Source organism: Anabrus simplex, chromosome 2 (genome assembly GCF_040414725.1).
Source record: "Anabrus simplex isolate iqAnaSimp1 chromosome 2, ASM4041472v1, whole genome shotgun sequence".
In the NCBI taxonomy this organism is placed as follows: Eukaryota; Metazoa; Arthropoda; class Insecta; order Orthoptera; family Tettigoniidae; genus Anabrus; species Anabrus simplex.
In genome coordinates this window covers 456,059,857-456,077,095 of record NC_090266.1, presented here as the reverse complement: position 1 = coordinate 456,077,095, position 17,239 = coordinate 456,059,857, and the positions used below count along the sequence as shown (strand labels likewise).

The following is a 17,239-nucleotide window of genomic DNA, read 5'->3' as shown; positions in this document are numbered from 1 at the left end:
AAATAGAAACCACGGAAAACCAACTTCAGAGCTGCCGACAGTGAGGTTCGAACCCACTATATCCCGAATGCAAGCTCACAGCCGCGCCCCCCTAACCGCACGGCCAACTCACCCGGTCGTAGTAGTATCAGTGAATGAAACTAAATTCACTCCATGTAAATAATCAACTAAGTGTTATCTTCGTGCCATAATTACATGTGAACAGGACTAACTTAATGCGTAGACATTTAACCTCTTCAACTAAAAGTAAAATTATTGCAGTGAACAGTGACATAGCACTGTGATGGGCAAACTTCTAAATAACCCAAAGCAATAGTAGGATGTAGTAAAAGTCTATAAGCATTTGTGTCGTCGATCAGTTGACAGTGAAATGCAAACAATCTTTAAAAATGTATCAAGTGAAATTTATGTTAAAAACTGCGCGTTCTATTTCATCAACATTCGACCGTAGAATAGTCTCTGTAATTCCTCTTAAATCTGTGAACAGCTCAGTTACCTTAAAGAAATGTTCGTGTTTAATCTTATTAACGTTAAACATGGTGCTTTCACATTTCCTTATTCCCTTCATAGGAACGATAAAACCATTCGAACTTCACTTCAAATTTCACCTCAAATAAGTCGAGTGTTCGTAATACTACTGAGTGAGTGAACCCTGGAACTCTACCTCCCAGACCATCGTGATCTAGAAATTCCAGAACGTCTAGAGGAGCCTTCGCTGGAGTAATACGTGGTACTATGGTGCTGAGAGTTGTTCTCTGGTGTGGATGGAAGGAGCAGCAACAGTGTGGGATATCACCAGCCGCAAGACCAGGGAACAACACACCTTTTCCAACATCAGCTGTACTTAAAGGTGATATTAACTTGTCTTTCTTGAATAAAGAAAAAGTTCAAAATATAAAATTCATGTAAAAGCAAAACATCTCTCTGTACTTCCAATCCGAGGAGCCAAGTACGGGCATATTTTTCCTGGTGCAATATATTTATCCGCATATTTTGCTTATACCGGGCTAAGACGATCACAGTAGACATCACTCGGCTGTTCATATTGATAGTGTGACAAACGTTACAGTTGCTTTATTTATTACAGTTATTTATTTGGCTTTTTGCTAGTGGTTTTAACGTCGGATTTCAACGATGCAAGGATAGGAAAGAGCTAGGATTGGGAAGATAGCGGCAGTAGCCTTACTTCACGGCTCAGTCCCAGTATTTGCCTGGCTTGAAAATAGGATATCACTGATAAAGCTCCTTCTGTAGATCAGTGGTATGACTTTCGACCTCGGATTCCCAAGATCGCGGGTTCAAATCTGGAAGACTCAGTCGGATCCTTGAAGGGCGGAAAAAGAGTCCATTCAACACTCCATTTCATATGATGTGGGCATATAAATGATCTTTTTTTTTTTTCATTTTCTGCTTGTTTTACGTCACACCGACGCAGAGAGGTCTTTGGCGACGATGTGATAGGACAAGGCTAGGACTGTGAAGGAAGCGACCGAGTATCTAATTAACCACTTCCTTTCCAGTCCTAGCGCTTTCGCCGGAAACTGCGACATTTAAATCACCAGGAATATCTACGGTGTATCGTCATTTGCGGGACCAATGTCACCAGAGGATAGGAGAAAGAAGAGTCTATTTAAATATTCATCCCATTTAACCGAATTTCCAAGTTATGTTTTCAGTTTTGTTGCAGCAATAATAGAGACGCTTACTCTGACAGGAGATGCTAAAAATGACCACATAATGAACGTACAGCCACAACATTTGCCTGGTGTGAAAAATGGGAAACTACGGAAATCCCTCTTCAGCGATGCCGATAGTCGAGTTCGACCCCACTATTTCTCCAATGAAAGCACACAGCTTCGTAATCCAATCCGCGTAGCCAACTCGCTCGGTGTAAAAGATCTCGGGTGACATATTTGGTGCTTCCCCGACAATAATCATTGAATCTCGGCCATAGAAGCCCAAGAGAGATCCAGTTTAGTTTGCCGTCTCACAGGTGAAGAGCAGGGGGCTTCAAATGGCGTACTCCGGTCCGGATCTCGATGACTTCTTCCCAGACCTGCACGGTTTAAACGATGTCATGAGTAAAAGAGGAAGGGAAAACTTACAATTAAAAGAGTAAAAATGTCTTAAGACAGTAATGTAGGACTAATACGTGCCCTGGCCTAAAACATGAAACAATATTTGCTCCAAAAATGGCATTACCGAATCTTGAAGAATGAGAGTGAACAGGTTTCCTTAGCAGCGAGTGTTGATTTTTCTCTAGTCTGCAACCTCTCCCCTGCCTTAGTAATTGGCTGTTGCTTCCTCCATGCCTGAATTCAAAAGTAATGCGTCGTTTATACATCCGTGTAAGTTTCCAAATAATATAACTGTAACTTTTGTGTCACAAGAGACAAAGTAAACTCTGGAAATTGAATCTTCAGGCTTGAATGGGACCTACAATTCAATCGGCATATGCAAAAAGGTGACGTGACAAAAGTGAAATTTTACAGGAAACACAAGAAACTGAATATATTTTTAACGTTTCAACGAAAGAATGGAAACAACTTTATTTCATTCTCATATGCATTCATTATAATGCCATGTGACTTGGATTTCACTTCACCAGCAATTCCGGTTCAAAAATACATTTTAATTTGTCTAACATATCATATTTATGCAAATTTTCATTTTACTGAACAGAATTGTATTATGCATTTCCTTTAAAATAATGTGATCATATCTGAAAATTCAAGTGTATATATGCAATACACGAAAAATATTGCAATAAACAAAAATAATGACATTATTACTATTACATCACAATAAAACCTAATGAAACATATGTTTGACATAATATTTGCATACAATACAGTTTGCTTTGAAAACATCTTTGATTTTGTGCATAACTCATTTACATCTATTTCAACCTCCAGATTATTTTCCTCTTTTGATGTTGTAGGTCACTGAAAGAGTTCCTTACAGAAGTCCATCTCTGGACAGTATTTCATTACCTTTGTAATGTCTGTCAATTTTTTCTATTAAATTGGAATTCTCTGACAGATTCTTCTGTTGGTAGACTGATGGATATAGCACGAGATTTCAATGTAAATGTGATATGAAGCCATCAATGACAAGCCGTGCTGGTATCCTAAAGCATACCAGTACGTCTTTTCATTATTTGTTTGACTTCTTGGGATATGTCTGCTATAAGATTCATCTGACAGGAAATTTCGCTTATAATATTTGGGCCACAATAATGCAATAATGTTGATAACTAATCCACATAAATACACTAAATCAATGAAAACATGTAACGACTTAACTGCAGGGCCACTTATCACTCCCGAGAAACAGCTGTATACACAGTCCCGCCATCTTGAACCATGTGAAACACACGGCAGCCAACTTAAACTCTGCATAAACGAGATATATGCTGCTCATGTCACCTTTCTGCATCTTCCATACTAACTATACCTTCTATTTAATACATAAAGAATAGCATTAAAAGTCCGGTTTTTACACAGGTTATATAACCCTGTTTAAGTATATTGAAGTAATAATATCAGTTTTGAAAAATCTCACATGTCACCTATTTGCATATGCCGATTCAATTCTTCTTCGTTTTGTCTGAATATAAAGTACAGACGCAAAACCGATATTCTTATCAACCAAGCAGACAGTTGCTTTGATTAAGAGTGGGAATGTAACGCAGCATTTCAGTTACCACCAACAATTTCCACTTGGCAGTGATGCAAGAAACCGGAAGGTTAAACAGTTGACAGCTTCATTATAGGCCAGTCAAGAATGCATGAGACTCCCCGAGTTCTCAGAGAACAGGAGAAGGCAACCCAGGCGTCTTTAAAAGTATCCTGGATTTGGGGTAGGGTAAACATAATATGTCAGCACAGAAGCTGTTTTGAAGTGTCTTGTTGAAATGGTCAGCACTTTATTTCCAAGTGATGTGAAAGTGATTCAAGTCGTAAAATGCATACTACTGTCTGCTGCTACAAATGTACACTGGATAGAATAGTTATCAGTGGACGTTCGTAACAAATTTAAGCAGGAAATGAGTGATGACTGTGTGCTCTGTGACCCCGGACGAATTTTCAGGTAGAACTGACTGCGGGTATATATCTGTTTCTTTAATGGTGTTCGATTTGTGGAAGAATTGCTTCGCGTCAAGGCTACTGAACACAGTAGTGCGGAAGACAAATATCTGACAGTTTACGCCATAATGTTCGAGTATGGTATCAAATAGGAAAATCTGTTATTGGTGACAACAAATGGTGCTCCTGCATGATGGGAGGTGGTAGTGGCCTGGTACATCATATTTGAGATCAAAATAGTTGTTTTTTTATGTGAGAGATAAACATTAACCAAAAAAAACTGTTCAGACCCTACCTTGAGGAAATCGGTGCCATGCACACAGTTCTTTTGCTTCACGGCAATCAATGTCCGCTGGCTAAGCAAAGGAAAATGTTCCTTGAACTGAATGACGAAACCAGTTTCCACAATGCATGTGACGTAAAAGACTATAGCTGTGTTCATTTATTTACCTGGCCAACACGTAACAATAAAAAACAATTCTGAAGTTATTGTACGAAGAAATCAATTACCGTAAGCAAGACCAGCACGTCTTATTCTACCAAATATCTGGACCTCAGACGTCCCTTTATTGCAATATTACCATCAATCCGGAACCCGGAGAAAAACAATTGAAGACCCCCGGCCTAGAGTAAAACGGAACGCCGACGAGCAGGCAGCCAGAAGACGTCAAATTAAAATGCCTGCACACAGTAGCTGAGGTCATACGATTATTATTATTATTATTATTATTATTATTATTATTATTATTATTATTATTATTATTATTATTATTATTATTATTACGAGGATTGGGACAAAAGTCATGGCAACTTTTTTCTTGTAGATATGTGAACGGATCACAAACGTATATGTGTCGTGTGGAAGTTCTGCAGGCATAGTGTGTATGCAGAACAGCAGATGGCTCTGTGAGTGTGATAGCTGGTAGAAGCGCAGCGAGGGTTGTGAAAGAAGTCAGTTGGCGAGTGTCGTGCGAGATGGAAGTAACCCGAGTTGAGCAGCGCGCTTATATCAAAATAGCCGTTCTCCGAGGGGGAAATGCAATGGAATGTCACAGTGAATTAGTGGAAGCCCTTGGGAATAATGCCCTTGTCATACCGTACAGTAGCACGGTGGGTAGGAAAGTTTCAGCAAGGACGTGTGTCAACCAGTGATGAGCAACGTTCGGGACGACCTGTCAGTGTGCGGACCGACGTGGCACGTGCCGTCATCGAGCAGCTCCTGGATGAAGACAGACGATGGATGCTACTGGAGTTACAGAGGGCAACTGGCATCGAGAAACGCACCGTCCACAGGATATTGCGTAGGCTTAATGAGCTGCAACTGCGTAAAATTCCATCGCGGTGGGTACCACATGCACTGACGGAAGTTCAAAGGTGAGTGCGCTATGCAACATGCTCAGACCACCTTGCACGCTGGCAACAGGACGCCGATCAATTCTTGTCACGAATAATCGCCATCGATGAATTTTTTGGGCCAGGGCATACGAATCAGAACTGAAACATCAGTCCGCGGAGTGGCGACATGCTGGATCACCAAGGAGGCAGAAGTCCGTCAGAATCCTTCCCCAGTCAAATTGATGGTGATCGTCGCGTATGACGTCAGGGGTGTCACTGTTTGCCTCTCTGTTCCACATGGCAGAACAGCGACCGCACAGTACTACAGGGACTTCTTGGTGCGACAGGTACGACGTGGCGTTCGGGAGAAACGTCCGGATCTTGTGGACAGTACAATAATCCTGTAGGACAATGCAAAACCACATAAAGCAGAGTGTGTAGGGCAGCTACTGCGAAATTGAAGATGGGAAGAATCGGAGCACCCACCGTACTCTCCCGACATTTCGCCCTGTGACTTTGATCTCATTCGAAAGATTAAGGAACCAATATGTGGTAGGCGGTTTGCAACACGAGAGGACATTGCTAATGCTGTGCGCCAACGGGTGACCCAATTCACACATGGTGCGACAAATGCTGAAGCTGGTTTTTCGTGGTAATTAATACTGATTGATTGATTGAGTGATTGATTGAAGTCGTGTGACCTGAGAGGCCTGGTGCAGGTTTTTCTAGTTGACACCCATGGAAGACTGGTGCGTATTATGATGATGATGATGATGATGATGATGATGATGATGATGGTGGTGGTGGTGGTGGTGGTGGTGGTGGTGGTGGTGTGGCAAGGAGATGAAACCCGATGTCGGCGCATAGCCGGGGCTGTACCTTAATTAAGACCACGGCCGCTTCCTTCCCATAACTAGGCCATTCCTACCCCATCGTCGCCGTAAGACCTATCTGTGTCGGTGCGACGTAAAGCAAATAGCGAGAGTATTCGTAATGCAATGTATGTCTACCTCACAGCTCCGTTTTCCTGATACGGGGTCGGGGATGAGGCGAGATGCCCTTCTAGACGCCAAACTCCGTTGAGGAGCTAGTGAACACGAAATGGATTCTCGCGAATGAAATTGGGTAAGGATGTGGAGGGTATCGGCCGTGGCCTATGAATAGGCGTGGCCTATGAATAGGAACTGTCCCGGTATTTGCCTGGAGTGAAAATGGGAAACTACAGAAAACCATTATCAGGACAACCGACGGTGGGGTTTGAAACCACTCGCCTACCAAGAGCAGAACTTGACTCCATAGCCGCAGCGCATTTAACAAAGCGCGCCTACGACGCTTTTACAGCCCTCAAATATGATGACATTTTAAGAGCCTGAGAATTAAACTGTGGAAAAGGCACCGCATAATGAAACAAAATTTAAATTAAGGAATTAGTTCCAAAAGAAACCTACGAAAAAAGTAGCTTGTTTTACTATATATGAATATCGCAGTATCAGTACAGACAACATTAGAGACTTCTGTCATCAGAAATCCTTTCTTTTTCCTGAACAATATAAAACCAGCGAGTTGGCTGCGCGGTTCGCGCCACGTGGCTGTGAGATTCTGTTCGGGAAATGATGGGTTCGAACCCCACTATCGGCTGTTCTAATGAAAGTATTCCGTGGTTTCCTATTTTCACACCAGACAAATGCTACGGCTGTACCTTGCTTCAGGCCACGGTCGCTTTCTTCCCAGTTCCAACCCTGTCCTCTCCCATCGTCGCCGTAAGACCTGAATAATAATAATAATAATAATAATAATAATAATAATAATAATAATAATAATAATGTTTTATTTATCCTGACAAAGTTAGGGATGTACTCCCTTTCTTACACTTAACCAGTCTTAACCTAGAACACTTAATAATTACTGATGACAATAATATGATAATATGAACAATAATAACAGTAAAAGCATTAACAAATGTAACCACACTTAAAAAAATCATATCATCTATATAATATAAATCGTAAGTAGAGTACATTAAGAATATAATTATGAATAATGAGTACTGTAACTACTACTTAAGAAAAAGTTTAGAAAATATATACATTTCTACAGTACACCGAAATATCGCCTTCAATTGAGAGGAGAAGAAGAAGAAGATCTGTGAAAGGAAAAGGGAAATGATGATGAAGAGGCGGTAGGAGTAGGTGTTTTCAGGTCATAATTTGATGATTCATGCATGTTTACCTAGTATTTCGACACAGGCATGTTTAAAAGCTAAGCTGCTGTGTAGGTGCGACGTAGAATCAATAGAAAAACCTCAGAGATATGAATTCTTGTTGAGTGAAGAAAGACGATGGTTTTAGCTTCAAAATCAAGAAGTATTAGACGGTGCTCGCGAGGTTCCTCCCATTAATTAAATAACAGCTAATGAACATCTCTCTGCTGAGGGTGAGGACACGCAATGTTTAATCAGAGAATACTTAAGTAGATTTTCTTGAGTGATATTAAGCTGTTGTTAATGTCATTTTCTGTTCAATTAGCATGTCTTTACAATTAGAAAATGAAAACCTACAACCTGTTTTCCAGTCACTGACCGGGTCAGGGATGGAATAAATGAAGCCCCATCTTGCGGCGAGGATAGGAATTGTGCTGGCTGCCGAGACCTGTCGCACTCCTCTGGGACAATGATTAATGACTGACAGATGAAATGAAATGATAATGGAGTGTGTTGCTGGAATGAAAGATGACAGGGAAAACCGGAGTATCCGGAGAAAAACCTCCCGCCTCCACTTTGTCCAGCACAAATCTCACATGGAGAGACCGGGATTTGAACCACGGAACCCAGCAGTGAGAGGCCGACGCGCTGCCGCCTGAGCCACGGAGGCTTCTATACAATTAGAAATATGTAAAAAAAACATGAAGTAAAATAATGCACTGTCGTCATTAAATACATAACATGCAATACGCACATGTAGATCACGTGTCTCAGACAATAAATTGAATCGTGCATTAACGACCACAGCAACATTTTTAGAAATTTAATACGGTGGGAGAATACAGTAAGAGAATATGAAAGGAACACATTAAAGAATTTAAAATTGTGATATGCCTGAAACAAAACCACATATTATCAACAGAAAAACTTCTGTTTGATTACTCTTCTTCAAAATATCTTGTCGAGCAGCTCGTCTCCTTTCTCTCCCAAGTCTTCCCAGCCCAAACTTCGCAACATTTTTGTAACGCTACTCTTTTATCGGAAATCACCCAGAACAAATCGAGCTGGTTTTCTTTGTATTTTTTTCCAGTTCTTGCATCAAGTAATTCTGGTGAGGGTCCCATACACTGGAACTGTACTCTAGTTGGAATCTTACCAGATATTTATATGCCCTCTTCTTTATAATAATAATAATAATAATAATAATAATAATAATAATCTCCATATCAGCGGTATAGCGGTTATTGTGATTAGAGGCCCGGGTTCGATTCCGGCTCTACCACGAAATTTGAAAAGTGGTACGAGGGCTGCAACGGGCTCCATTCAGCCATGGAAGGTCAAATGAATAATTTTAATACATGTGTAATTATTGTTTCGTAGGTGAACATTGTATTTATAGCATTGAATCAAAATCTCAATAAACTACTATTGCCGCGGTTATATTGGTATACTGTCAACCTTTACCTCTCTGTCGAAATTCGCTCAGAGAGCATCAAAGAACGTAGCAATTATTTTCAGTTTGATGTGTACTCCTTCCCCCCTCGCCCATTATCAATCAATCAATCAATCAATCAATCAATCAATCAATCAATCAATCAATCAATCACTACTGAACTCCCAAACTACATAATAATTTTCCATCGTTTCATATACAATTACAATTCGCAAATAAAAATCCCAAAACCTGCATTACTGGCATTAATAATATGGTTTCCGAAAGTTGAGAAATATCCGGCCAGCATCACAATCATGCCGGGATGGTGGCACAGTTTAGGATGTATAATATACTGCAATCCCATGACTTTTAGCAATTGAGTGTAATAGGCTACTAACGGGTCTGGCAAAGATGCCTCGAGATTTGCATCAAAGAATATTATCAAAGTATTCGCCAGGTGTGTGGAAATCCACTACCGAATCATGCCCTAATTAAGGATCAAACCAATCCGCTTGCACTTTCCGAGTTATATCGTGTTTCAGCAGCTATAGGTTATCTGGGTTATATGCAGCTCGGTCAGGTTTCTCAGTTACACGTACTTCAGTCATTACTTCCTTCGTAACCCCTAGTCTCCATTAGATCTAAACCACTTCACAGCCAGAAACATTTTGTTTAAACAAGTAGTTTATACTTTTCCAGCTAATGGCAGCTCAAGCCACATTCTTCACTAGTAAAAGAACAACGGCATATACAATTTTTCATATTTGCGTCTAAATGCAGCGCTTGATCTTCCATGTCCATCAGACATGTCGGGCTAACTTTCGTAATCTGTAAAAACCTACGACGGAATATATGGCACATACTGTCTCAGACGAGTCTGTAAACCGAGCAAGAGCCTTCGCTGTTTGGATCACGTACCAATCAGCTTGCATTCGGGAGAAAGTGGGTTCGCACCTCACTGTCGGCAGCCCTGAAGATGGTCTTCCGCGGTTTCCCATTTTTACACCAGGCAAATGCTGGGACTGCACCTTAATTAACGCCATGGTCGCCTCCTCAACGTTCCTACCCTTTTCTATCCCAACGCCGCCATAACACATATCTGTCGGTACAACGTAAAGCAAATTGCAAATTTCAAACAAGTTTGTATATAAGGCAATCCAAATAAAATTATCATTAAATCCTCACAGAAAACACCATTAACTTCTAACCATCCAGTCAAATTTGGTTGTACAGATTGGAACATCAACTACCTTCTGCCTTCAACAATAGTCGCTTAAGCCGACTAGGTTGTGCAACCTGGTATGGTGTTCGCTTGCTGAACTGAAGGCAGCAAAATTGAAATCAGGGCTCGGTTGGCAACTGCAGTGTGCAGCAAAATTGAAATCAGGGCTCGGTTGGCAACTGCAGTGTATACATGCGGCATGTCCTTCAGCAAAGAGGGTAAGTCAGCTAAAACATTCAGCTCAAATACACTTAAGAAAATGGAAATTGCAACACCATGAAGGCATTGGTCGTTTGTGTTGATTTACAAGATATGGAACGATGCCATGTAGGTATGTAAACGATCAAAGTTTCAGACCCACTGGATTGTTGCTACAGGTCTCCCCACGTGATTGGTCGCGGAGGAATCAACTCCAGTATAAGGACTCTGGTGTAGCGTAGTTTACTTGCAGTCTGTGCGTGAAGTGTTCCCCGTCAAATATGCCTCGACGACAGAGAAGAGTACGCTATCAACAACTGTCGCCGTTTGAGAGGGCTCGGATTATTGGGCTGTGTGAGGCTGGATTATCGCTAAGGACTGTCGCTGCACGTGTTGGCCGACAGGCATCTACGGTACAACGTGTATGGCAGCAGTGGTCAAATGAAGGTACCCACACTCGTAGACCTGGCACAGGCCCAGCGCGACAGACAACTGTGAGAGAGGATCCCTGCATCATTCGGATGGCCCGGATGGAACCCCATGCAGCAGCAGCGCAAAATTCGAGCAGCTGTGGCACCCCACGTTACAAAACAAACAGTTGGTAATCGCCTGCGTGCAGCTGGCTTACGAGCCCGTGTCCCTGCAGAAGGTGTTCCATTGACCCCGCAACAGCGACGTGTAAGGCTGGCCTGGTGTCGAGAAAGATCGACGTGGGTCGACGAATGGCATAGGGTCGTCTTCAGTGATGAATCGCGCTTCTGTCTTGCCCACAGTGAACACCGGAATCGTGTGAGCCGACGTACCGGGGAAAGGGGCCGCCCAGATCTTATTGTCGAGAGGCACACAGGGCCAACACCTAGCATTATGGTCTGGGGAGCTATTGGCTTTAATGTGAAAACACAATTAGTGCTTGCTGAGGGCACTATGACTGCTCGACAGTACGTTGATAGGGTACTCAATCCAGTGGTTGTCCCTATGATGGCGAACATTGCTAATGGGATGTTTCAGCAGGACAATGCCCGGGTTCACACTGCACGCATCTCCAGAGAAGCTCTCCATGACATCACAACCTTAGAATGGCTCGCCAGATCCCCGGACCTCAGTCCTATTGAGCATTTGTGGGACATGATGGGTCGACAACTGGCCAACCGTCCTCAGCCACCCACAACTCTGGAACAACTGACCCGTGCAGTGCAGCAAGCATGGGCCACAATTCCTCAGGAAGCGATCCAGGGCCTTATTGACTCCATGCCTCGACGAATGCATCAATGTATTGCAGCTCTTGGTGGGCACATCCTGTATTGATTGTTGTCCAAACTTGCGGTCAGAGGGACCTGAAAGTGTAATCATCGAATCACAACTGAACACTCGTCCTGCATGTTCAATTGCAGCAATGTAGCACCACTCCCCCTGTGTGTTGCAATTTCCATTTTCTTCAGTGTAACTTGTAAACTGTTACGAAGTATCGAACGACTGTTTGTACGTTCAGTAATTGTTAATATGGGGCTCATAACATAACGAATTTCTATGATGTCAGTACGTTCTGAGATACCGAATGAGCAGAGTATTCCATTTAAAGGGAAAAAATTCAGAGATATAATAACTTTCAAAATCTGACTAGTACTGTTCGTTCGTAGACTGCCTTGATAAATGGATTACCATAAAAACTATCAAGAAGGCACAGTACACGCTACGTATAAATCACTATTTGCTGACGTACTGTGACTCTACAAAAATGGATATAATGTTAGGCATAAGGAAAACAGGCTTCCGATTAAATATAAATGAGTGGATAATATAATGGTTCATGGTGTGGGTTACTGTAACGGCTGAGTGGCCTAGTAAGTGGTCCTGAGAGTCGGGATACCTGTTACTATGGAATGGCAGTGGGCATCCCGGACGTATTCCGAGTCATGGCCCTCCTTGTGCTTAGGCGGCTAGAACTATACAATCCACCGGCTGTGTCTATCCCATTACAGGAGACATCCTCGCCTGGATCATGTGTAACTGTAGCATCCGGCTTCGCAGAATTTTCACCGAGCACGCCCAGACGCCCAGAACGTTTTAAGCAAGTCTCGGACCTATAGGAGTAACGGAATCCCGTTTTCATTTGGCAGGCGAGGGACTCCTTGGAAACAATTTCGCGAACGTAATGGAATTCGATGGAAAGCTATCAATATTAATGAGTTTTATGGAAGAAGGGAACCCGAACTGGCTGAGTCAGCAAAGAGGATGCATCTGGATGTGTTAGGAGTAAATGAAATTCGGGTTAGGGGAGAAAATAGGGAAGAGATAGGATATTATAGCGTACTTGACGGGTGTTAAAAAGCGAAAGAGTGTGGGGTAGGACAGTTCATCAGGAATACTACTGCATGGGAATGATATGGGGTAGATTTGGCAATTGGAGGAATTAGGACGAGAACTGTCTCAGTGTATTCACCATGCGAGGGTGCAGATGAGGGTGAAATTGGCAAGTTTTATGAAGCATTGCGTGACATCTCTGTCAGGGTCAACAGCAAGGGTAGGATACTGCTAATGGGCGATTTCAACGCGAGAGTTGGAAATAGAACTGAATGATATGAAAGGATGACTGGTAAATGTGGGGAAGATACGGAAGCTAACAGGAATGGACAGCCTTTGCTGGATTCTGTACTAGAATGGGATTAGCAATTACGAATACATTCTTCAAGTATCAAGCTATTCACCGCTACATATGGGAGGGTAGGGGCACCAGATCCATAATAAACTACACCTTAACCGACTTTGAATTCAGTAAATGTTAGGAATGTGCGAGTTTCCGCGGATTTTTCGACGAAACTTTTTTTTGCTAGTTGCTTTACGTCGCACCGACACAAATAGGTTTAATGACGACGATGGGACGGGAAAGGGCTAGGAGTGGGAAGGAAGCGGCCGTGGCCTTAATTAAGGTACAGTCCCAGCATTTGCCTGGTGTGAAAATGGGAAACCACGGAAAATCATTTTCAGGGCTGCCGACAGTGGGGTTCGAACCTACTATCTCCCGAATACTGGATACTGGCCGCACTTAAGCGACTGCAGCTATCGAGCTCGGTTTTCGACGAAACTGACAACTATCTGATCTGCAGTGAACTAAGTATCTCTAGGTCTAGGATAGAGAAAATGAAATATGTCTAACATAAGAAGAGTCGAAAATCTCCAGGACGAGGAAATTAAGACTGAATTACATGGATATGATTAGTAAAATGTTCCAAACAATGCACAATAAGCAGGATCATGATATAGCAAGAGAATGGATGGCATATAAGGATGCTGTAGTAGAAACAGCAAGGGAAAATCTGGGAACAACTGTGTGTAAAGATAGAAAAAAAGCGAACTTCTTGATGGAATGATGAAGTGATAGCAGCTTGTAAACGTAAGAAGAATGCGTATCAGAAATAGCTCCAAACAAGGATGGATGCAGACAGGAAATTGTAAGTAGATGAAAGAAACGGAGGGAAACTAATACTTGTTGTATCTAAGAAATCGTGGCAAGATTTTGGTAATGACCTGGAAAGGCTAGGTCAAGCAGTAGGGAAATCTTTCTAGACAGTAATAAATAATCTTGGAGAAAAAAAGGAAATGAATAGTGTTTTGGGTAAATCAGATGAACTCCTAATAGATCACAGGATAGGTAGAAGGAATATTTTGAAAATATTATCAACGTAAAAGGAAATTTTCCAGGTGACATCGCGAACAACCGAGCTCAGGGAGAGGACGACAATGCTGTTGGTGAAATTACACTTGAGTAAGTCGTAAGGATGGTAAATAAACTCCATTTTCATAAAGCAGCAGGATGGATTGAATTAAACCTGAAGTGGTAAAATAGAGTGGGAAGGCAGGGATGAACTGGCTTCATAGATTAAGAAGATTAGCATGGAATATTACGAAGATACCTTCTGATTGGACAAAAGCAAAACTTGCACCTTTCTATCGGCATGGGAACAGGAAGGATTGCAACAACTATGGAGGTATCTCATCATTATACCACGCAAGGTGTTCACTGGGATTTTGGAAAGGAGTGTGCGATCAGTGGTTGGGAATAAGTAGGATGAAAACCAGGATATAGTAGAATAAACCTCACCAAGATAGTTTGTCTACACGGTGCGAATCATGTAGTCGCAAGCTTGTATTCGGGAGATGGTGGGTTTGACTCAATTGCCGGCAGCCCTGAAGGTGGTCTCCCCACTTGTATACGACGCAAATGCCGAGGCGGTGCCGTAATTAAAGCCACGACTATTTCCTTCCCAGGTCTATCCCATCCTCACCCTAAGACGGTAACCTATTCCACGTTCCATACAATATTATTGTTCTTTCCCGCAACTTGAAAGCTTGTTGTTTAATACAGCAGACTTATTTTGAAGAGCATTCAACTCAGTTTATAGTGTACGCAATGGGCTAGTTCGGTAAATTTTAGTCGACCAACACCAGTAACTAATAGCTATCTCACCTTAGACGAGTGAGGAGTCGTAACCACATAGTGTCGGGAACGCTTGACTCCGTTAGGATCGTCTCGTTTGTAGAGAACAAATTTGCTTCGTCGACGGCCACGATCGCCAGGAGGCAGGAAACCGTTGTAACTGAAACAATAACATACATAGCATATAAAACACTTGGAAGATAATATATAAGGAATGTGAAGTTGCTGTTAAGTTTATTATTATTATTATTATTATTATTATTATTATTATTATTATTATTATTATTATTATTGATATGGATATGGGTCGGAAAATGAATATACGTTGACACCTTTTATAAGGCTATTGTAGTAGGCTACATTTGTATTCCTCTAGAGAGGAAGATTAGAGGATAATTATGAGTTTTAGTGAATTAGTTGTTCATCCATTCATTAATTAATTTTTATATCTCAACATGTTATAATTATATCAGTAAAGAACATGCTAGTGTGCGTTATGATGTTTTTATATTTATTGGGAATGAGATATCTCGAAAGAGGATTGTGTACGGGTCCAACTAGGCCTTAAACATCATACAAATAATAATCATATGATTTTTACATACATACATACATACATACATACATACATACATACATACATACATACATACATACATCATTATAGACTGTTATGCCTTTCAGCGTTCAGTCTGCAAGCCTCTGAGAATATACTAAACGTCGCCACAATCCTCGATTTGCAACTAGTGTTGTGGCCTCATTTAGTTCTATACCTCTTATCTTTAAATCGTTAAAAACCTAGTCTAACCATCGTCGTCTTGGTCTCCCTCTACTTCTCTTACCCTCCATAACAGAGTCCATTATTCTCCTAGGTAACCTATCCTCCATTCGCCTCACATGACCCCACCACCGAAGCCGGTTTATGCGTACAGCTTCATCCATCCAGTTCATTCCTAAATTAGCCTTTATCTCCTCATTCCGAGTACCCTCCTGCCACTGCTCCCACCTGTTTGTACCAGCAATCATTCTCGCTACTTTCATGTCTGTTACTTCTAACTTATGAATAAGATATCCTGAGTCCACCCAGCTTTCGCTCCCGTAAAGCAAAGTTGGTCTGAAAACAGACCGATGTAAAGATAGTTTCGTCTGGGAGCTGACTTCCTTCTTACAGAATACTGCTGATCGCAACTGCGAGCTTACTGCATTAGCTTTACTACAACTTGATTCAATCTCACTTACTATATTACCATCCTGGGAGAACACACAACCTAAATACTTGAAATTATCGACCTGTTCTAGCTTTGTATAACCAATATGACATTCAATTCTGTTGAATTTCTTACCTACTGACATCAATTTAGTCTTCGAGAGGCTAATTTTCATACCATACTCATTGCACCTATTTTCAAGTTCCAAGATATTAGACTGCAGGCTTTCGGCACAGTCTGCCATTAAGACCAAGTCGTCAGCATAGGCCAGACTGCTTACTACATTTCCACCTAACTGAATCCCTCCCTGCCATTTTATACCTTTCAGGAGATGATCCATGTAAACTACAAATAGCAAAGGTTAAATATTACAGCCTTGTCTAACTCCTGTAAGTACCCTGAACCAAGAACTCATTCTACCATCAATTCTCACTGAAGCCCAATTGTCAACATAAATGCCTTTGATTGATTTTAATAATCTACCTTTAATTCCATAGTCCCCCAGTATGGCGAACATCTTTTTCCTCGGTACCCTGTCATATGCTTTCTCTAGATCTACGAAACATAAACACAACTGCCTATTCCTCTCGTAGCATTTTTCAATTACCTGGCGCATACTGAAAATCTGATCCTGACAGCCTCTCTGTGGTCTGAAACCACACTGGTTTTCATCCAACTTCCTCTCAACGACGGATCGCACTCTCCCTTCCAGGATGCCAGTGAATACTTTGTCTGGTATACTAATCAATGAGATACCTCGATAGTTGTTGCAATCCTTCCTGTTCCGTTGCTTATAGATAGGTGGAATTACTGCTTTTGTCCAACCTGAAAGTACCTTACCAACACTCCACGCTAATTTTACTACTCTATGAAGCCATTTCGTCCCTGCCTTCCCACTGTACTTCACCATTTCAGGTCTAATTTCATCTATTCCTGCAGCCTTATGACAATGGAGTTTATTTTCTATCCTTTCCACTTCCTCAAGCATAATTTCACCAACATCCTTTTCCTCCTCCCCACGAGCTTGGCTGTTTGCAACACCACCATGATGATTTCCTTTTACATTGAGAAGATGTTCAAAATATTCCCTCCACCTCTCCAGTGATTCCCTGGGATCT

General features: G+C 41.7%; 1 protein-coding gene across 4 annotated transcripts in view; it reads right to left on the bottom strand.

Annotated features, from left to right (window-relative positions):
* Pli (E3 ubiquitin-protein ligase pellino) overlaps window positions 1-17,239 on the bottom strand; it is an 826,064-nt gene that overhangs the window by 389,457 nt on the left and 419,368 nt on the right. For all 4 annotated transcript variants that reach the window (XM_067140842.2, XM_067140840.2, XM_067140843.2 and 1 more), the window contains one exon: window positions 14,944-15,073. In XM_067140842.2, the coding sequence (XP_066996943.1) occupies window positions 14,944-15,073 (130 nt within the window). The remainder of the gene's footprint in view (window positions 1-14,943; window positions 15,074-17,239) is intronic.